The sequence below is a fragment of the Pan troglodytes genome, chromosome 1, assembly GCF_028858775.2.
Source record: "Pan troglodytes isolate AG18354 chromosome 1, NHGRI_mPanTro3-v2.0_pri, whole genome shotgun sequence".
Classification (NCBI taxonomy): Eukaryota; Metazoa; Chordata; class Mammalia; order Primates; family Hominidae; genus Pan; species Pan troglodytes.
In genome coordinates this window covers 220,922,524-220,944,669 of record NC_072398.2, presented here as the reverse complement: position 1 = coordinate 220,944,669, position 22,146 = coordinate 220,922,524, and the positions used below count along the sequence as shown (strand labels likewise).

Here is a 22,146-nt window from a genome sequence, read left to right as displayed (position 1 = left end):
TGATGTGCTTAAAAAGGCCGAAGGTAACCAGCCCCACCACCCCTTCCCGTATTTGCCCTGGAGTACCTGGATGGGACCTGACTTACACCTGTGAGTGACCCCAATTTTTCTGAGAATGCTCCCGGGCAGCCCCACCCTGATCTCACCCACCCCACTGCCCTGGGGGGCTGTCACCAGTGGCCTTGTGAAGGGCTTGGTAAAGGGACAGCTAAGTCAGCTTCCCAGGACAGCTCTGGGTCCCACGTGACGACTGCGGTGACCCTCTGTGCCCCAGGCTATCCACGAGGGCCCGCCTGCAGCCTCAGCCCTGCAGCAGACACTTGGGGGTCAGCCAGCAAGGCCTCTGTAGACCCTCACCCCAGAGGCACCCAATGGTGAATGTGGCCCTGCCTGGGCCCAGCCAAGGTCAGGAGACACAGGACTCCAATCTTTGCTATAAATACACGTGTTTGGTGAGTGAGGGGCAACAGAAGGCAGAGAGATGGCGCTGTACACAGCTGGTATAGGCTTGGAGGTGGAACGCCAGAGAGACAGACACACAGACAGTCCGCCCAGCAGGGCAGGCCGGGCAGCATTCTGGGGCTTGTAACACTTGGTTGGTGGGCGAGAGCCAGCAGGAGGTCGGGCCCGGGGCTGGAGGGGCCGAGGCACCCCGCAGGCTCCAAGGTCCAAGGTCCTGGGTGGCATCAGTGGTGGCGCCTGGGCTCAGCTCACATCATTCAGGGCCTAGAGGGACATGAGGCCAGTCAGGAGGGCGCTCTGGGTCCCTGGGTCCCACCACCCAGCCCCGCAGGCCACCCACCTTGCGGGCAAACTCGGGCAGCACAAAGGCGGCGCGGTGCACGTCGGAGTTGTAGTACTTCAGCTGCATCTGCGCCACCTGCTGCTTCGTCAGCGGCTGCACCGGCTCCTGGAAGTTCGTGCTCTGGGGACCGGGCCAGGGGCACATCAGGGGGGGCACTTTTTTTTTTTTTTTTGAGACGGAGTCTCACTCTGTTGCCACGCTGGAGTGCAGTGGCGTCATCTCAGCTCACTGCAACCTCTGTCTCCCAGGTTCAAGTGATTCTCCTGCCTCAGCCTCAGGTACGCGCCACCACGCCCGGCTAATTTTTTTTTTTTTGTATTTTGAGTAGTGATGGGGTTTCTCCCATGTTGGTCAGGCTGGTCTTGTACTCCTGACCTCAAGTGATCCGCCCACCTTGGTCTCCCAAAATGCTGGAATTACAGGCATGAGACACCGCACCTGGCCTGGGGAGGGTTTTCTTTTTTTTTTTTTTTTTTTTGAGTCGGAGTCTTGCTCTGTTACCCAGGCTGGAATGCAGTGGCGCAATCTCGGCTCACTGCAAGCTCCGCCTCCCGGGTTCACGCCATTCTCCTGCCTCAGCCTCCCCAGCAGCTGGGACTACAGGCGCGCGCTGCCATGCCTGGCTAATTTTTTTGTATTTTTAGTAGAGACGGGGTTTCACTGTGTTAGCCAAGATGGTCTCGATCTCCTGACCTTGTGATCTGCCCGCCTCAGCCTCCCAAAGTGCTGGGATTACAGGTGTGAGCCACCGCGCCCGGCAGGGGCAGGGATCTCTATTTATGCCCACCTTCCCCCCAACCCCCACCCCCAGGCACCCCCATCTCACCGGGTTCTTGCTGCACAGCATGAAGCCGATCTGGCCGCTGGGGTAGGTGGGGATGGTGCAGTAGGCGTAGGCCACCACGGGGAACAGGGACTGGCAGAACTGCCGCATCTCCTTGATGAGGTCCAGGTGCAGCCACTGGCACTCACCTGGGGGCCCCAAAGCATCAGCATCCGGCAGGGCCTGCCCTGCCCCACCCCACCCCGCCCCACCCCACCCCGCCCCGCCCCAGTGCTCCAGGCCTGTGGCTCACCCTGGCAGCAGAGGACACCATCTTCCTTGAGGGCTGTCTTCATGAGCTGGTAATAGGACTCCTTGAAGAGACTTTCGGCGGGGCCTGGGGAAGACAGAGGGAGACACACTGAACAGTCTGGCTGTGACCTCCAGGGCCACTGTCACCCACACAGCTACCAGGTGGCCAGAGCCAGGATCTGAACCCAGGTCTGTGGGGGATCCATACCTGAATCCCATTCTTGGGGGAGTCTCATTGGCACCACAGCAGAGGAACCTCTACCCTAGGCCTTGGTTCAAGACTAGAACCTGCCCCCACTCCAGTGCTGACCAGTTCAGAGCAGAGGGGAGGCTGAAGAGGACACAGGGGCCTCAGTGTCCCAATGCCAGATCCCCACTCTCCTTGGTCACCAGCTTGTGAATCTGGGCAGTCGCCTGGCTCCTGCCTACTGTCCTGAGCCATGTTTCAGGGGGCAGGTAACGACTGAGAAGGGAAAAGTACAGCTCTAGTTCGGGGGGTGGGAGGCTGCTCTATCCTTTACTCTGAAGGCCTGGGGGAGGCTGACCTCCAGACCTGCAGCTGCCAGAAAACTCTGGGGCCCATCCGCTGCTTACCCATGGGGTCTGAGGAGTCAGTGATGATCACGTCGAAGGCATCCTGATTCTGTTTCATGAACTCAAAACCGTCACCCACATGTAGGGTCAGCTTCGAGCTAGAGTAGCCAATGGCCATGCCTGGCAGGAACTTCTTGGAGACTTGGATGACATCCTGGAGGGGATGGGAGGGACCAGTCTGGGCCAAGGGGCTGGGGGACCTGGAGCCAGCACAGCCACGTGGGACTCTCCAAGTGCCTCACAGGCAAGCCGCCTTGGCCAACCCCTTCCCTTTTTTTTATTATTTTTTTTTTGAGACAGGGTCTCACTTTGTGGCCCAGGCTGGAGTGCAGTGGCATCGATCATGGCTCACTGCACCCTCGGCCTCCAGGGCTCAGGTGATCCTCCCCCATCAGCCTCCTGAGTAGATGGGACAAGTGTGTTCAATCATACTTGGCTACTTTTTAAATTTTTGGTAGAGATAGAGTCTCCCTATGTTGCCTCGAACTCCTCGATCCTCCCACCTCGGCCTCCAAAAGTGCTAGGATTACAGCTGTGAGCCACCACACCTGGCCCCTTTTGGGAACCTCAGTTTATAATGTGTAAAGCGGGGAGAACTCTGGTACCTCCATTTCTCCTTGAGAGCTGGCTCCTGCCGGCGGCTTGGGCTCCTCTCTCCCATCCCTACCCCCTCCTTCCAGACCAAATCGCCCCATCTGAGTGGCTTTCTTGTCGCTTCCTATTTTATTTATTTATTTTTCGAGACAGTCTTGCTCTGCTGCCCAGGCTAGAGTGCAGTGGCACGATCTCAGCTCACTGCACCCTCCTGCCTCAGCCTCCCAAGTAGTTGGGATTACAGGCGCACGCCACCAAGCTGGGCCATTTTTTTTTTTTTTTTTTGTATTTTTAGTAGAGACCTTGTGATCTGCCCGCCTCAGCCTCCCAGAGTGCTGAGATTACAGGTGTGAGCCACCAGCGCTTGGCCTGTTTCCTATTTTAGAAGGATGCAATTCCAACCTCTGGCCAGGAGAACCTCCCCCTCCCTGCACACGGCCACCTGCTTTTCACTGAGGCCTCAGCTCAAACACCACCTCCTGGAGGGCTGCCCTGACCACCCCCCATGCATTCACAGGAACCCTGCCTTCTCCTGTGCCCCAGCCCCTGTCTTGCCTTCATCAGACCATCCTTTGATGTCTCTTTTTTTGTTGTTTGTTTTTTTTGAGACAGATTCTTGCTCTGTCACCCAGGCTGGAGTGCAGTGGCGAGATCTCGGTTCATTGCAACTTCCGCCTCCCGGGCTCAAGTAATTCTTCCACCTCAGCCTCCCTAGTAGCTGGGTTTACAGACATGCACTACCATGCCCGGCTAATTTTTGTATTTTTAGTAGAAATGGGGTTTCACCAGGTTGGCCAGGCTGCTCTTGAACTCCTGACCTCAGGTGATCTGCCCGCCTTGGCGTCCCAAAGTGCTGGGATTACAGGTGTGAGCCACCATGTCTGGCCATCTGATGTCTCCTTTAACTAGGACATCAGCTCCTAGAGGGCAGGGACTGATCTGTCGTCTACCACTGTCCCCATACCCGGGCAACACCTGGCACGTAGCATGATTTTAGTGAGCAGCTACTGAGTGTAAGGGGTAACGTACAAATAGTTAAGCTGTCTCGGGGCCCTGCCTGGGGCTCAGATTAAAAATCAGCTTAGTCGGCTGGGCGTGGTGGCTCACGCCTGTAATCCCAGTACTTTGGGAGAAGGAGGCTGGCGGATCACCTGTGGTCTCGAGGTCCGAGACCAGCCTGACCAACATGGAGAAACCCTGTCTCTACTAAAAATACAAAATTAGCCGGGCATGGTAGCGCATGTCTGTAATCCCAGCTACTCGGGAGGCTGAGGCAGAAGAACTACTTGAGCCCAGGAGGTGGAGGTTGCAGTGAGCCGAGATCGAACCATCACACTCCAGCCTGGGCAACAAGAGCGAAACTCTGTCTCAAAAAAAAAAAAAAAAAAAAAATCAGCTCAGTCTTAGTAAGAGCTCGCCACGCAGGTGCCCTCACCACCTGCCAGGCCCTCTGCCATCTGGTTTTCCTACTGAACCCTCCCCGACCAGGTGTTTTCCAGATGGAGAAACAGGCCCTACCTGCCTTGCTCGGGGGTGTGCAGCCATTTCAGGGCACAGCTGGCCGCTGGGAGAACCAGGACTCAAACCTGGCTCTACGCCGGCACTCACCTCGTCGATCTCACACTGGACCACGGACTCCACGGAGGGGTGCTTCACCACCTCACGCAGGACACCTCCATCTCCGCCCCCAATGATCAGCACCTGGGAGGAGGGGGCAGTCAAGGCAGGGGCCCTGGCAGGACTGGGCGCCCCCAGGCCCCTGAAGCAGACCCCCTGACCCCTCGGACCCACGGGCCTCATCTTTTTCTACCCTCGGAAACGCTTTCGTGCCGGTGTCCCCTTTCCTGGAAGTTCCTTCCAGGGCTGCCCTAGGATTCCGAGGCCGCGTCAGTGTCGGCCCCCACCCCTCCGCGGGACTCCCCTGGCCTTGCTAGCACTTTCTCTGACAACCATGCAGGCAGCATCTGGGAAGAGCCTGGAGCACACCTGGGGCCGCCCCTCGTCCGGCACTGTTCCAGGGGACACTGGGGTACCTTTCGCGGGTTGGGGTGGCTGCAGAGAGGCAGGTTGGCGATCATCTCCTGGTAGGAGAACTCGTCTCTCTCCGTGCACTGGATGACACCGTCCAACACCAGCACGTTGCCATAGGTCTTACTGCGGGCGGAGTGACAGTCGGGGACCTGGGTTCTCTGGGGTGGGGAAAACGTACCCCAAGCCGCCCTGGGTGAGGAGGGTCTCCCCATCCCGCCTAGGGGTCCCAGGGATGAGGAGCGATGGTGACACGTGGCGAGGAACGGCAGGCGGGCCGCCGGGTGGAGGCCGGGGTGGGACCCGGGGTCTCCTCGGGCTCTGACGTGTCCTGAGGGCTGACACGTGGAGCGGGGCGCAGACTCCGACTCCCCCGCCCAAGAGGCCAGCCCGCAGTCCCAGCCCCAGCCCAGGGAGGCGGTGTGATGGGTGGCGAGGGGGCCAGGGCAGGACGAGGTCCAGCCCGCTTGGGTCCCGGCGTGGAGGCCCGTGAGGCGGGCAGCAGGCGGCCCGGGCTGAGCCGAGGGGGCAGGCGCCTGCGGGCAGCGGCGGTACCTGCGGAAGACGAGGATGTCCTGGTAGCGCGAGCGCCGGTGGTGGAGCAGCTGCTCCACCTGCAGCGACAGGGCCTGGCCGGGCCACAGGCTGCAGGTCTCGCGGAACCAGCCCTCGCGGATGGCGGCGGGGCCGGAGGCGGCGGGGCCGTCGGGGCCAGGCTCCATGGCGGGCGGGCGGGCGGGCGGCGCGGGGCGCGGGCCCGGGACTGCAGGCCGCGCGGCGCCGCAGCACAACGGGACCAGCTCCGCCCGCCGCCCGCGCCGCAACCTAACCCGGGCGCGGGGCGGGGCCTGCCGGCGGGGGCGGAGCCCGCGCTCGCCAATGGCAAAGCGGCCTCGCCTGGCGCTCATTGGCCACCGGCTCGCAGAGCGGCGCGGAGTGGCTGTGGCGCGCCGTCCGTCGGCGGCAGCAGGGTAGTGCGGCCCGCTCCAGGGGCCACGTGGGGCCCGGCCGGGGCCGGGCGGCCCGGCCGGGTTCCGGGGCGGGCTGGGCCGGCGGAAGGGGTCCGGGTCCTTCCTCCGCCCCAAGCAGCCGGGGCGGTGCACCACCGGCCCCCGCTCCCTTCTCGGGGTTGGGAGGCACCGAGGGCCTCGAGGGGCTGCGGGACTCGGGCTTGGTGTGGAGGGCAAGAGCGCTGCGACGTGCGGACTCGAGAGTCAGCCTTTGGGCTGGAGACACGGGAGCGGGCGGCTACAGTGGTTTACGTTGTTGCACGGGGCGAGTAGAACGTATCCTTCTTTGCGTCCAAAATCTGGTTCCTTGTTGGATTTGAACAGATTATGTGGCTCGTCGGGGCGAACCGAGGGTTTTTATTTACTTGGAAAGAATCATCACAGCCCGCGAATTAACAAGCTGGATTTAGCCATTTTCCCTTAGATTCTGCGCCATGAGCCTATAGGCTGTTGAATACGAGAGAAGTGCTTTTCTAAACGAGTTTCTAAATTTACCAGCAGTGTCCAGGAAGAGGCCCAGAACATACATATTCAGCACCAGAAAAGACTGGCACGCAATTTTTCTTGACAAACTGGGTCTTGCTCTTTGAAGGGTGGGTGGGAATGTGCTTTCTGTTTTTATGAGAATGTCAAAGAACTTCTCAGAATCACATTAAGCATGCTAATTACCAAATATTAAATGCTAATTGTTCCACACGCAGTTCGAATGCCAAGGAAGGAAGATGAAACTAGTATAAGCTACTCTTGACATTATGTCAGGGATGGTTTTGACACGTTTTGCAGCCTCCACCTGGAGGTGGGGAACGTTTCCTGTGTCGTCCCCAGAGCAGAGTAACAGCGTTGTTTATGGGTGAGGGCAAGCCTCAAGCCTAGGCAACAATGTGCCTTGCTTGCTTTTAAGCCCCTTCTAAAGGGGAGGTAAACCAAGACCGCTAAAGAATTGCTAGGTGCCTGGGCGTGATGGTTCACCCCGGTAATCCCAGCACTTTGGGAGGCGGAGGCGGGCGGATCACGAGGTCAAGAGATCAAGACGATCCTGGCCAACATGGTGAAACCCCGTCTGTACTAAAAATACAAAAATTAGCTGGGCATGGTAGTGCGCGCCTGCAGTCCCAGCTACTCGGGAGGCTGAGGCAGGAGAATCGCTTGAACCCGGGAGTTGGAGGTTGCAGTGAGCTGAGATTGCGCCACTGCACTCTAGCCTGGGCAACGATAGTGAAACTCCGTCTCAAAAAAAAAAAAAAAAAAAAAAAAAAAAAAAAATTGCTAGGCAGCTGGGCACAGGGGCTCAGGCTGGTAATACTAGAATTTTGGGAAGCCGAGGCAGGAGGACCGCTTGAGCCCAGGAGTTCAAGACCAGCCTGGGCAACATAGCAAGACTGTCTCTAAAAAATAAAAAACATTGCTAGGCAACAGCTTCCATGGACTTGTTCCAGGAACGAAGATTATTCTTGAAATGTCCACGTAGTGGATAAGACAGAGTCAATCAGTGTGTCCAGTGCTACAGGCTTGATTGGGTTCAATCCTGTACTTGGGTCAAGGTGTTTGCCTACATTGCCTGTACTTCCTCCAAGACATTTCTGCCTCTGGGTTGTAACTGCCCGTGTACTTGTCTATGTTCCCTAAGCCAGATCATAAGCTCTGAAGCTGAGGATGGTGGCCGTAGATGACAGGCCTGGATGCAGCCAGGTGCCTTGTGGATCAGCTTGCTTTTAGGTGGTGAAGGACTGACCATAGACAGTGGCCCTGGCATTCCAGGACACTGCATGGGGGAAAGTGGAGGGCCAGGTCCATCCCATCCCCTCTATAAGCTGGACAAAGCTGCTCCAGCATGTGGGTCCTCACATGAAAAAGGCCACATTGACATCCTTTGTCCTCCTGTAGAGGGAGTGAAACTGAGAGGCCTCAGCCTCAAGCAGGCACAGAACTTGAGACCTCTCGGCCAGAGTGTACAGACATTGCACAAACCTTCCAAGTTCAGAGAAGACAAAAGCCCTGAGTAAATTACAGACAAAAAAGCCCCCAAATATACAGCACTGTGAATCCAGAAATGCCACCTGACTTCAGGTCACAAGGAAGAAAAACTGATTTTGCCAGAAGTAGCCATTATTGCACAGCCCAGTTATAATCACAACTGACGTTAAAGTCAGGCCAGATGACCACAGAAGTCTACAGAAAAAAACCAGGATTGGCCACGCGTGCTGGCTCACGCTTGTAATCCCAGCAGTTCGGGAGGCCAAAGCGGGTGGATCACCTGAGGTCAGGAGTTCAAGACCAGCCTAGCCAAGGTGGTGAAATTCCATCTCTACTAAAAATACAAAAACTAGCTGCCATTGTGGCGTGCACCTGTAATCCCAGCTACTTGGGAGGCTGAGGCATGAGAATTGCTTCAACCCAGGAGGCGGAGGTTGCAGTCAGCCATAGTCACACCACTGCACTCCAGCCTAGGTGACAGAGCGAGACCCTGTCTCCAAAAAAGGAAAAAACAAAGAAACAAAAAAAAAACAAAACACACCCAACACCAAAAAAACAAAACAAAAAAAAAACAACCAAACAACCAGGACTGAGAAAATCAGGCTTTAGCATGAAATGTTTTCCCCTAAATTCAGACCAATGTACCTCAAAAACCCAGTTGTAAAGCTTAAGTGTCTAGTGGGTTAACTATCCCACCCAACCTCCTAAAAAGTGTTATTATAAAAGGAAAAAGGGGAGAAAGGGTAGAGGAGAGAAAGGTGGGCCAATGGCTACTGTTCAAGGAAATGGTTTAAATGGGGCTGCCACGTGGTTATGTGTCGGTCACAAGAGGCTTGTTAAGCAGTTAGCACTTGAGTCATTTTTCTAGCCTTCCATTCAGCCAGGCAGACAGCTGTGGTTATGAGTGGGAACAATTTTGGCCATTATGTGGTGTGGCTTGGCTGAAAATGCTTATGGCAAGCTGCCTAAGGCACCGCAAACAGCAGCATGCCTCCTTGAGCACACAGCCCTTCTGCTCATAAATTCTCTCTCTACCTCCAACCCGGCCAGCCCTGCCAGATCCCTTTCCCTTCCTCTTGGAGCACAGGCCCAGCCATGGCCTCTACTACTCAGTCACTGCACAGTTCCTGACCCACACATACCCCTCTATGTGCTCACCATCCTCCTTAGTCCTGTCCCAGGTGCTCCCCAAGTGACCTGACATTGAGCTCCAGCTGTTGTTCTTTGAACGCCCAAGACCCTCATCTCCACCCCATGGCTGAGTAGTTCTGGATTTGGGGTTTGATGGACCAGTAAACCTCTGCAAACACCATCTAGGGACTGACACTGGGTTGCGAACTTTTTGTTTTGCAAGATTGAATATTTGAAAAGAGCTCAAACTCCTGTCTAAGGTTCCTGTCTTTTAAAAAACAAACAGAAGGCCAGGCACAGTGGCTCACGCCTGTAATCCCAGCACTTTGGGAGGCCAAGGTGGGTGGATTACCTGAGGTCAGGAGTTCAGGACCAGCCTGGCCAACATGGTGAAACTCCATCTCTACTAAAAGTACAAAAATTAGCCAGGCGTGGTGGTGGGCACCTCTAATCCCAGCTACTTGGGAGGCTGAGGCAGGAGAATTTCTTGAACCCAGGAGGTGGAGATTGCAGTGAGCCAAGATCATGCCATTGCACTCCAGCCTGAACGCCAGAGGGAGACTCTGCCTCAAAAAACAAACAAACAAACAAACAGAAAAGCATTGTCACACAGACAAAACCAATATGGAAAACTTCCGAAGAAAGGGTGCGGCATCACTTTAACTCTCTGGGAGGCTGTTCTTATTCACCTCTAACCAGTGGTAAGACCGCTGCAACTGCTCAGCCAGGCTCAGGCCCGTGGCTTTAGCTAACAGTGGTTCTCAAACTTCAGCAGGCAGAAGAATCATTGGGAGAGCCGGGTGAGCACAGCGGCCCTGGCAGCCTCCAGGCTCTAGGTGGCACTGGATTCTTTCTGACAAGTCCCCATCTGGCCTGTCAGAGACCTCCGCTTTGGTTGAGCTGCGCTGCCATAGAGCTCTCTGGAAGTCCCTTGCTCCTCAGGGTCCAGTCCGAATGCGCCTTTCACGAGGCCTCTCAGGCCATCCTCAGGAGAAAATAATTTCTCACTTTGGCCAGGCGTGGTGGCTCACGCCTTGCAATCCCAGCACTTTGGAAGGCTGAGGCGGGCGGATCACTTGAGGTCAGGAGTTCAAGACCAGTCTGGCCAACATGGTACAACCCCGTCTCTACTAATTAGCTGGGTGTGGTGGTGGGCGCCTGTAATCCCAGCTACGTGGGAGGCTGAGGCAGGAGAATTGCTTGAACCCGAGAGGCAGAGGTTGCAGTGAGCCGAGATTGCACCACTGCACTCCAGCCTGGGTGACAAGAGCGAGACTCTGTCTCAAAAAAAAAAAAAATTCCACCTGTGAGGCCGGGCACAGTGGCTCACGCCTGTAATCCCAGCACTTTGGGAGGCTGAGGTGAGTGGATCACCTGAGGTCAGGAGTTCGAGACCAGCCTGACCAACATGGGGAAACCTTGTCTGTACTTAAAAATACAAAAATAAGCCGGGCGTGATGGCAGGCGCCTGTAATCCCAACTCCTTGGGAGGCTGAGGCAGGACAACTGCTTGAATCCAGGAGGTGGAGGTTGCAGTGAGCCGAGATTGTGCTGTGCCATTGCACTCCAGCCTGGGAAACAAGAGCGAAACTCCGTCTCAGAGAAAAAAAAAAAAAAAAAAAATTCCGCCTGTCAATTTTTTATAGCAGAGACTGCCATTTTTGGGCAGTGACTGTTCTTTGTCCTTCGATGTCTGTTCTTCCCAAATTCTATAATAGAAAGAACCCTGGGCTTTTAGCTGGACACATGGATGACTGAAATCATGATATTTCCTAGTACCCCTTGCTGTGGTCTTGTGACTAAGTTCTGACCAATGGGAAGTTGAAATGGGCAGTATCCTATTCAAAGAGATTGGGTGCTGTTCTTTCCTCCTTCCAGCAGACTGGAATGAGAATGTAATGGCTGGAGCAAGGGCAGTCACCCTGCACCATGAGGCGGCAGCCTTGTGTTTGAGCTGAGGATGGTAAAACAAGATAGGAGCCTGTGTCTGATGATCATGAGCATCACACTAGCTCTGGGCCAATTATGTTTACAAAAGAGGAGGAAAATCATCTCTCTTGTTAAAAGTCACTATAGTTTGGCTTTTCTGTCATTTTCAACCAGTCTAGTCCTAGCTAATACAAACTCCAGCCTATCTTAGGACAGGGCTGTTCTCTGCTGTTCAAGAGTGGGAGCTCTCTGACGGCAGTGATGTGTGATTTGGCTTGGTACACCCCAAAGGTTATCATATACAGTTGGCAATCTCAATACTTTGTGGGATGAATTTCAAAGAAAAAAGGTTTCGAGGTTAAGTATTTGTAAAAACCAAAGTAATGGCATTTTGTGCTTTCCTGATTTATTAGCCCATCTCAGGATTAAAATAAAATGAAGTTCTAAAGAAATTATCAGAGACTGGGTCACAAATTTATATAAAAGTTTAGTGCTGCATTATTAAGAATAGTACCAAAAATGAAAACCTAAGCGTTTAACAATGGGGGTTGGCGAAAATAAATTTTAGATTGAGAAAAGTGTCATAATACAAACTTTCAAGGTGACAAATGATAGAAACCTAAACCCAAGATATATTTTAAAAATATATCTATATACACATAGCGAAAGCTTATAAGGAAATACAGCAAAATGTTAATCTCAGCTGGGTGTGGTGGCTCATGCCTGAAATCCCAACACTGGCAGGACAAGACAGGAGGATTGCTTGAGGCCAGGAGTTCAAGACCAGCCTGGGCAACACAGCAAAAACCCATCTCTATAAAACATAAGAAAAATTACCCAGGTGTGGTGGCACGTGCCTGGGAGGTCAAGGCTGCAGTGAGCTAGGATCACACTACTGCACTCCAGAATGGGCAACAGAGTGAGACCCTGTCTCAAAAAAAGGAAAAAAAAAAGAGCATCTTTGTATGGCAGGACTACAAATGATTAAAATTTTCTCTTTGCATTTGCCTTTTTTTTTGAGACAGAGTCTTGCTCTACTGCCCAGGCTCAAATGAGGTGGCGTGATCTCGGCTCACTGCAACCTCCGCCTCCTAGGTTCAAGCGATTCTCCTGCCTCAGCCTCCTGAGTAGCTGGAATTACAGGCGTCCACCACCATGCCCGGCTAATTTTTTGTATTTTTAGTAGAGAAGGAGTTTCACCGTGTTGGCCAGCATGGTCTCGATCTCCTGACCTCGTGATCCGCCTGCCTCGGCCTCCCAAAGTGCTGGGATTACAGGCGTGAGCCACTGCGCCCGGCCGGCTCTGGATTTTTCTAGAAGTCACCATAACCCCCGGAGCACACTCACCTGCCCACAGACAGCTGAAGATGGTTGCCTGAACAGGATGGCAACCTGCCAGAGCTGTGGCGGCAACGAAATAAAAGTCAGGAATCAGCTTCCTTCAGGAAGAATTTTAATGGTTTAAAAATATGTATGTACAAAAGCAGCACCAGCATTTGGTGCTTCCGGTCCACAGGCGCCACGTGTCTTCCAGGACTATCTCTGTGGCCAGTTGTACCTGAAGCCTCTGCAGAGAGTACAAAAACAACAGTTATTTCTTCCGGGTTGGTTGGATGTTCTCAGATGGTTTACAAAATGGTGCAAACCTTAATCATGCAGAACAGAGGAAGAATGGTTTGTTCAGGGGCCCCAGAGAACTCGGCGGCCCACCAGAGTTGGCTGAGCTGAGCAGCATCTTGAGAAGGCAGACCTGTTTTTCCTGCCCTCGGGCAAGTCCCCTGACCTCAGGGTCGGCTTAATTATTAGGATTTTATGTTTTTAACAAAAACATTTGGCTGGGTGCAGTGGCTCACACCTGTAATCCCAGTACTCTGGGAGGCCAAGGCGGGAGGATCAATTGAGGCCAGGAGTTTGAGACCAGCCTGGCCAACATGGCAAAACCCCATCTCTACTAAAAATACAAAAACAGGCCGGGCGCGGTGGCTCACGCCTGTAATCCCAGCACTTTGGGAGGCCGAGGCGGGCAGATCACAAGGTCAGGAGATCGAGACCATCCTGGCTAACATGGTGAAACCCCGTCTCTACTAAAAAATACAAAAAATTAGCTGGGCGTCATGGCGGGCGCCTGTGGTCCCAGCTACTCGAGAGGCTGAGGCAGGAGAATGGCATGAACCCAGGAGGCGGAGCTTGCAGTGAGCCGAGATCGCGCCACTGCACTCCAGCCTGGGCGACAGACCGAGACTCCGTCTCAAAAAAAAAAAAAAAAAACATTAGCCGGGCATGATGGCAGGCACCTGTAATCCCAGCTACTCGGGAGGCTGAGGTGAGAGACTTGCTTGAACCCAGGAGGTGGAGGTTGCAGTGAGCTGAGATTGTGCCACTGCACTCCAGCCTGGGTGACAGAATGAGACTCTCACAAAACAAAACCAAACCAAGCCAAACCACTCCTCAACAACAAGGATAACCCACATGTGCTTACTTTTTCCTCATTCCTAATAGGCTGGTCCAGGAAAATTTCACAACTATTCACACCTATTTTCCCTGAGGTGACCCCAGGAAACACGGTAACTAGAGAGCCAGGAACAAGGGGAATCTGAGTCCTGGGGTGCAGTGCCTGGCTCTGTGATGTGTGGCACAGAGCAAATCACCTCCCGCCCTTGTTTTCCGAGTGGCGTGAGGGACCTGGCTGTGGGAGGTTCTCTGAGTCGTCCTGGTTGAAGACCCCTGGGCACTCGCTCCCCAGCTACTCCCCACAGACCGCACCACGCAGGGCAGGTGCTTTCTCACTGGGCTCCCTGGGCCACACCGCCGTCCACCACATACCTGTCTGACTTTCCAGTTGGAAAGGACATGCTTTTGTTTCCCACCGACTGTTTAATTTTTTTGGCTGCAATGCATTTCTGAAAAGAAAAGAAACCGTTTAAGCTGGGTGGGTACCTTGACCACAAGATACACAGAAAAACACACCTGAGCTCAGGTGGCCAAAGATTCTAGCAGCACGGGAGTGACTTTAGATTCCCTGCGAGAGGACGTTTCTGTGTCTCTGAAGGCAAGGCCGCCAGGATGCGCTGCAAGAGGAACAGGAGGGCCCCAAAGCAGCCCTGCCCCCACGCCTGTGGAAGCTGCAGCCACGCTGTTTCCCTGGCACCAGCATCAACACCCACGAGGGGTGAATGCAGGCTTGTGCTGGCCCCAAAGGGGGTGCTTTTGGCCTGCAGCTATAGTTCCCATGGTAGCAAACACAGAATAATACCCTTTAAAGCCACATGCCAGCTTTTACAGCCTCGTTTTATGAGTTGCTGGGGTAGCTGATCGGTACTCTCTGCCCTTGGGAAGAAATGAGGTGAGGAAAAAGATATGCAAAGGAATGGACTCCTGGATGGGCCTGTCTTCTCAGCAGAGCAGGAGGTCAAAAACAGGTGCCACCGGCGTGCTAAAATCCTCCAGGAGCAGTTCTTACCTTGCCAGACGGGGTCTGTTTATTTGGATCAAACTGAGAAGAAACTTTGGATTTGCTGTTTCCTGAAAGGTAAGAGATGAGAGAGACCTGTGGTCAGGTCAATGAGTTACCACACATCACAGGCTCACAGCGAGGCCGGGACCATGACACTCAGGGAAGCCTTGGCTGTGAGAGCACCCCTGTCACGATGAGGGGCTAGGGCTCATGGCTCACATAAATGAATACACAGCGATCCTGGTCCCTGTGGGCAGTCTGAAAACCAGGCCCATTTCTCTCAGCTCTAGTCCCAGGACCTTAGGGGCAGGTGGCTACAGCAGTGGCCCCCGCACATAAGGAAATCCATTCTGATCTCTGTGCTGGGTGATGCCGTCAGGAACTCGGGCTCTGAGGCGACACTCCTGTATAAAGGGCCATTGTGTGGACTGGCCTCTGCTTTCTCTTTTCCAAAGGAGCATGTTGCTCCGAAGGCTGCTAGAGTCGAGAATGCCATCTGTAGCCCCTTCAAAGCAGACGGACTCTCACAGCCCAAGCAGCCATAGGGGTTCATGTCATAGGCTTTGAGATTTTTCAACAAACAAAATTGTGTGTGTGTGTGTGTGTGTGTGTGTGTGTGTGAGAGAGAGAGAGAGAGAGAGGGTTTATGGGCACAAGTGATAGTGAGGAAGGATGGCGCCCTGGTCACAATGGAAGTGACAGGTGATCTTGCTAACCCACCATGGAGGCCACCATGAGTGAGCTCCCGTGGAGGAGGTGGCAATGAGGCTGCAGGCGACTGTCCACATTGCCACGGCCTCTCTGGACTACTCCAACAATTCCTGGCTAGCACCATGCCTTGTGCAGGACTCACTTGGCCCCTATATTGTGGTCTCTTTATGGCTTCCTCCCCTCTGACGCGCACAGATGTCCCTGTATGGGGCCCCATTACTTCCTCACCAGCAAAAGCCTTGAAGTCTGACTGGCTGTAGTCGTAAGGCGTAAACTCTTTTTCTGGTGGCTCTGGGTCCTTTGGCTTCTTGGAAATTTTGAGTCGTTTCTTCTCTTGTTTCTGTTCTGTGGTCCTTGGGTCGCTTGTTGCTCGCTCTCTCTTCTTTGCAGCATTTTCTAGCTGTAGATCAGGAACAGATGTGGGGGAGGAACAGGGAGGCACATGGGAACAGGGAACTCCGCCGGCCTCAGCAATAGCTGGGACCCAGCTGCCTAAGTGGTAAGAAGAACAGTCAGTGGTGGGGAGAGGAGCTGTGGCTGGAACTTCGGGACCAACACTCAGGGTCAGCTCAAACAAATTCCTCACTGGACAATGACATGAGGTCATTTAAGAAAGGCAAGCAGGCCAGGTGCAGTGGCTCATGCCTATAATTCCAGGGCTTTGGGCGGCCTAGGTGGGAGGACTGCTTTAGGCAGTCTGAGACCAGCCTGGGTAACATAGCAAGACCCCTATCTCTACAAAAAAAAAAGAAACAAATGTAGCTGGGCATGGTGGTGCGTGATTGTAGTCCTAGCTACTTGGGAGGCTGAGGTGGGAGGATCACTTGAACCCAGGAGTACAAGGCTGCAATGAGCTATAATCGCACCACTGTACTCCAGCCTGGGCATCAGGGTAAGAGTAAGACCATGTCACTATTTTTCTTTTTAAAAGGAAATTAAAAAAAAAAAAAAAAAAGGAAAGGCAGGGGGCAGGGGTTAAGAATTCGAGTGATAGCCTGGGCAATATAGTGAGACCCCATCTCCACCAAAAACAATAACAAAAAATAGCTGGGAATGGTGGTGTGTGCCTGTGGTCTAGCTACTTGGGTGGTTGAGGAGGGAGGATCGTTTGAGCCCAAGAGTTTGAGGCTGCAGTGAGCTGCAACTGTGCCACTGCACTCCAGCCTGTGCAACAGAGGTAGACACTACTTCAAAAAAAAAAAAAAGAGTTCCAGAGTGCTCTGGGGTTTCATTCTCTAGAATGCAACATTTTTGTAGGACACAGCAGGACACAACAAGCTTCAGCACTGTAACCTCAATACCTTTTCTACTACTACAGTTGAGTGGTCTGGCATATTTACTGTAAACACAGTGGAAGAAGGTTAAGAGGAATTACAGTATCAATCTTGTGGAGGTTTCGGAAATGAGGTAGACACTAATAGCCAAGCTAAGGTGAACTGGAAAGAAGTCAGGACTTAATATAAAGCACAGGGCAAGCCCCCTAAGATATCCAAGGAAGATCCTGACCACAAGCAGGGGCATCGTTTTTCAAAGGAAAAAGGAGAAAAGCTGGCACATACCACGACCTGCTGTCGGACGGAGACGGCCTGTTCTGCTGCAGCTTTGCACGCCTCCTTTGCCTGTTCCCGGGCAGCTGCAAGGGAGAGAACTTGTCTCTGGAGTTGGTGAATCCAGCAACCACCCTCCCCTCCATCTCCATCCCCCTCCGACTTGGCCTAGCCACAGGGGTTGTCACGGCTGATTCCTCCTCCCTCTCAGGTCCCCGGTCCCCCATCTCTGCAGGACAGGCTGCCTCAGAGCTCAGGCTCAGGTGCTCTGCCCACCTTCACCTACACGTGAGCTGATCCTCCCCAGCCCTGCCTGCTCCTCTTCTGTGAACCTAAATGCTCAGTGGCCTGTGGACCTGAGGGCGTTTAACAGGATCGTCACCATCACCATCGTGGACAAACCTGCTCAAACCAGCTACTTTGGCTGCCAGCAACTCCAGCTTTCCAGCTGCTCAGGACAAAACCTTCATCCAAGGTTCCCTTCCCTTCTCTCACATGCCACATCCACCTCATCATCAAATGCTGTCAGCTTTGCTATGGGACAGATCAAGGCTCTGACAGCTCACCACCTCCTCTGCTCCCACGCTGGTCTCAAAGCCACCATCCCCTCTCGCCTGAGCCACTGCCATGTCTCCTATCCCTTCCTGGACTCCCATCCTGTCCTCTATAGTCTACTGTTGACACAGCAGCCAGAGTGCCACATGTCAGTCACTTCCCCCCCCCGTGTCTGCTCAGCACCCTCCTGGCTTCTGAACTCAGAGTAAAAGGCAGCGTCATCCCGTGGGCCTCTGCTGGCTCCTTCCCCATCTCCTGCTCTTCTCTACCCGCTCTGCTCATGCAGGCCCACTTGCTGCTGCTCAGCATGCCCAGTGAACTAGCCCCAGGGCCTCTGGGCTCGCTGTGCTGTGGCTCCAGAACTCTTCTCTAGGTCACTGCAGGTCTCGTCAATGTCGCATTCATTAGACTGCCTTCTCCAACCACCAACGAGACAGCTACAGCACCTCCAGCACTCCCCACCAATCTCTCTGCACAGCACCTGCTGCCATCTGCCAGGATAGATACTGATTGCCCACCATCCCTCAGCAGAAGGGAAGCCCCACAGGGGCTTCATTCATTGCCGTATCTGGCACTTGGCTGAAACAGCGGGTGTGCAACAGCCATCCTTTAACAGCCGACTGAGTTGCAAGGAAGTGAGTGTTACCTGTTTGCTCAGCTGCCTTCTTCTTGACAGCTTCTTTAGAGTCTTTTTGTACTTGTACCTGGGCCAGCTTCCAACGGTTGCTGATCTATAATGAAAGCAAATATAACAAAAAAAACCCTCCAAAGTCAGCCACCTAAGTCTGTCTTACTTTTCATGAGGTGACGAAGGGCAGGTTAACCTAAGAAGTACACACATTCTAAGTCATAAATTTTCAAATCTAAGGGCATGAAAAATAAATTTCATGCTGGCTTTATTGCTAAAATCCCTATTAAGGACAAAGTGCTACTGTCCTCCAGGCACTGGGCCATCCATCATCTCATTCAATCCCTCTGTAACCCTGGGAAAAAGGTACTGTCATCACCCTCTCTTTAGAGATGAGCAAACAGACTCCGGGAGACTAAATAACTTGTCCAAGGGACATGGTCAGTAAATGACAGAAGCAGACTCAAGGCTGGGCTTCCGCAAGTCTGCTGTGTTTCTTTATGACACCCCACTGACCTATGGCGTTATAACACATGGAGGTGACACTGGGCATAACACACAGGACGTGCAGTTGTTCAGTGTGACATAACCCGTGGGGGGAAAAGAGGAGAGAAGGCAGAAGCCCCACCTGATTCCCCATTTCCAAAAATAGCAAGCTAACTCAGGGACAGGAACAGGGCTGGGGGACCTCTCGGTTTTGCCTAACAAAAGAGCTCTGCTGCCACACAGAGGAAGCCAGTCGCCCATGTCATCAGAGCAGAGGCTTCCTAAAGGGAGGAAGGAGGCTGCGAACAACAGTTCACGTGCTGGCTCTGGGGAACATCTCAAGAGGGTCTAGGGGAGGTGTGCTCTCATTCTTACTCATAATGCTGGTAAAAACAAGCCAGATAAGTAAGATAGAGTGTTTTAAAATTAAAGCTGTCACCTTGAAGGGCCTTAAAGTAACAGACATCTATAAAAATGCATCAAGCTGTATATTTAATATTTGTGTACTTTACTACATATAGATTAAACCTCAATTTAAAAACCGCAAATGAAGATTTGTTTCTTACAAAGTTTCCAAGTGCTTTTCTTTTTCTTTTTTGGCTAGAGTTCGCTCTGTCGCGCAGGTTGGAGTGCAGTGGCGCAACCTCGGCTCACTGCAAGCTCCGCCCCCCAGGTTCAAGCGATTCTCCTGCCTCAGCCCCCCGAGTAGCTGGGACTACAGGCGCCTGCCACGACGCCTGGCTAATTTTTTGTATTTTTAGTAGAGATGGGGTTTCACCATGTTAGCCAGGATGGTTTTGATCTCCTGACCTCATGATCCGCCCACCTCGGCCTCTCAAAGTGCTGGGATTACAGGCGTGAGCCACCATGCCCAGCCCAAGTGCTTTTAAGAATCTCACTGAAGTTCTGGACCCTTTCCCTGGAAACAATGCTAGAAAATAAAGGGCTTTTGCATTCATTTTCAGGGGATTCACAGATGAGATAGGCTTGTCTAAAACAGAAACCTGGTATGAATAATTAAGAAATCCCCTTTTCTTAGAAAGTCTCTTTCAGGGCCAGGCGCAGTAGCTCACGTCTGTAGTCCCAGCACTTTGGGAGGCCAAGGCGGGTGGATCAGCTGAGGTCAGGAGTTCGAGACCAGCCTGGTCAACATGGTGAAACCCCATCTCTACAAAAATTAGCCAGGCATGACAGCAGGTGCCTGTAATCCCAGCTACTTGGGAGGCTGAGGCAGAACTGCTTGAACCTGGGAGGTGGAGGTTGCAGTGAGCCAAGATTGTGCCACTGCACTCCAGCCTGGGTGACAAAGCAAGACTCCATCTCAAAAAAAAAAAAAAAAGAAAGTCTCTTTTAGAACAGGTGACAAGTCCACTTACTTCATAGATTTTGGTTGATGGATCGAACTTCGCTGCCTGAGAGACGGGAGCACGATGTCCCAGTGAGGGCAGAAACTGGAGGAAGGAAATGGCTGTGTGAAACGCTGCCAGGAACAGAATCTAGAGCCATGGGGCAGAAGTGCTCAGATGGGGGGTTGCTGGTGCCGTGTCAGCGTCTTTGCCAGGACACCAGGGCAGCTGACACACTGGCTTCAGAGGCTTCCTTCCCAGGTAAAAGCATGTACAGCTGTAGGCATCTCTGCATATCCTGTCAGCCCTGACAAAACTACTACTCACCATCCTAAATGGATTTTCAAAGGACTCCATGATGTTCTGGGCTTTTTTCTGTGCAACTGTCAATGGACCCTTTTTACTGTCTTCAGCACTAGGTTCCTGCAGGGACAGACAAAAAACGATCACTAATGACCATGATCATCTGTGACATCAAGATGCAAGCAAGAGAGCAACAGTTAACAGTGATTTTTTTTTTTTTTTCTGGAGACAGAGTCTCGCTCTTTTGCCCAGACTAGAGTGCAGTGGTGTGATCTCTGCTCACTGCAACCTCCACCTCCTGTGTTCAAGCGATTCTCCTGCCTCAGCCTCCCGAGTAGCTGGGATTACAAGCACGTGCCACCATGCCCAGCTGATTTTTGTATTTTTAGCAGAGACCAGGTTTCACCATATTGGCCAGGCTGGTCTTGAACTCCTGACCTCAAGTGGTCCACCCGCCTTGGCTTCCCAAAGTGCTGGGATTACAGGCGTGAGCCACCGCACGCACCCGGCCAGTAACAGTGATATTAATACCAATGGCTAAGGCTAATTTTTCATACACTCTCTTATGTATAAGGCGTTGTGTCTGCAACAGCACACAGTAGCATTTCAATATCAATGTGCTGGATCAGTGAATTCTCAGCATGTCCTCATAGCCTATGAGGTGGTATTACTCTCACCACCTTACAGAGGAGGAAACTGAGGCCTACAGAGGTTGTGACAGTCTTTCAGAGGCTTGCAGTGAATACAAGCAGACCAAGGATCTAAACCCACCATGGTCTGGCTCTAGAACATGAGGTCTTAATTGATGCCTGAAATTTATTTTATGTATGTATGTATTATTTTTTTGAGTGGAGTCTTGCTCTGTTGCCCAGGTTGGAGTGCAGTGGTGCCATCTCTGCTCACTGCAACCTCCGCCTCCTGGATTGAAGTGATTCTCCTGCCTCAGCCTCACGAGTAGCTGGGATTACAAGCGTGCGCCACAACGCCTGGCTAATTAAAGACAGGGTTTCACCATGTTGGGCAGGCTGGTCTCAAACTCCTGACCTCAGGTGATATGCCCGCCTTGCCCTCCAAAAGTGCTGGGATTACAGGTGTGAGCCACCACGCCAGGCCTGAAATTTAGTATTACATATCTTTATAGGGAATCATTGAAATGATGCAACAAAATGCTGCTTCCAACTGGGTTCATAAATATGTGCTATCCTTTTGCTTCATCTGTAATTATGCCCCCTTGCAACACGAGAGTGCAGGGAGACCACAGCCTCCTTTACACCAAACAGCACTTCCGTATCAAAGCAGCCCAGAGCTCATGCTAACACGCTTAGCTGCTAAATCATCTTCATGACTCAAATGAGCTCTGAGGTCAGCTAAAGCGCCTAGTATTTTCTCATTAATTGCTAAAGCAAGGCCCAATCTAGATTTATGTAATTAAGTTAAAAACCAAAGTGAAGCCTGGGCGACATGGTGAAACCCCACCTCTACAAAACATACAAAAATTGGCTGGGCATGGTGGCACACACCTGTAGTCCCAGCTACTCGAGAGAAGGCTGGGGCAGAGGGATTGCTTAAGCCCAGGAGGCAGAGGTTGCAGTGAGCCAGGATGGTGCCACTGCACTCCCACCTGGGTGACAGGATGAGATCCTGTCACAAAAAAAAAAAAAAAAAAAAAAAAAAAAATTGCCGGGTGTGGTGGCTCATGCCTGTAATCCCAGCACTTTGGGAGGCTTAGGTGGGTGGATCGCCTGAGGTCAGGCATTCGAGACCAGCCTGGCCAACACAGTGAAACCCCATCTCTATTAAAAATATAAAATATTAGCTAAGTATGGTGGCGGGCGCCTGCAATCCCAGCTACTAGGGAAGCTGAGGCAGGAGAATCGCTTGAACCTGGGAGGTGGAGGTTGCAGTGAGCCGAGATGATGCCACTGCACTCCAGCCTGTGCAACAAGAGCGAAACTGCATCTCAAAAAACCAAACCA

The 22,146-nt window shown here is 52.8% G+C and overlaps 2 protein-coding genes across 3 annotated transcripts in view; both read right to left on the bottom strand.

Moving 5' to 3' along the window:
* Positions 1 to 429: 429 nt before the first annotated feature.
* SRM (spermidine synthase) lies at positions 430 to 5,971 on the bottom strand. The gene is made up of 8 exons (XM_514381.7): positions 5,652 to 5,971; positions 5,102 to 5,222; positions 4,677 to 4,769; positions 2,475 to 2,628; positions 1,882 to 1,965; positions 1,632 to 1,777; positions 803 to 925; positions 430 to 726 (listed from the first exon to the last, which is right to left on the bottom strand). Exons 1-8 carry the CDS (start codon positions 5,816 to 5,818, stop codon positions 706 to 708), a joined length of 909 nt encoding a protein of 302 aa, XP_514381.2. The 5' UTR covers positions 5,819 to 5,971; the 3' UTR covers positions 430 to 705.
* A 6,605-nt stretch (positions 5,972 to 12,576) lies between these two features.
* EXOSC10 (exosome component 10) overlaps positions 12,577 to 22,146 on the bottom strand; it is a 36,020-nt gene continuing 26,450 nt past the window's right edge. Inside the window, exons 18-25 of one of the 2 annotated variants that reach the window (XM_024352389.2) lie at positions 20,195 to 20,290; positions 19,898 to 19,972; positions 18,054 to 18,138; positions 16,865 to 16,953; positions 15,534 to 15,705; positions 14,601 to 14,662; positions 13,964 to 14,040; positions 12,577 to 12,707 (exon numbers count right to left, since the gene is read on the bottom strand). In XM_024352389.2, the coding sequence (XP_024208157.1) occupies positions 12,677 to 12,707; positions 13,964 to 14,040; positions 14,601 to 14,662; positions 15,534 to 15,705; positions 16,865 to 16,953; positions 18,054 to 18,138; positions 19,898 to 19,972; positions 20,195 to 20,290 (687 nt within the window). In that variant the 3' untranslated portion in view covers positions 12,577 to 12,676. 2 annotated transcript variants of the gene reach the window in all.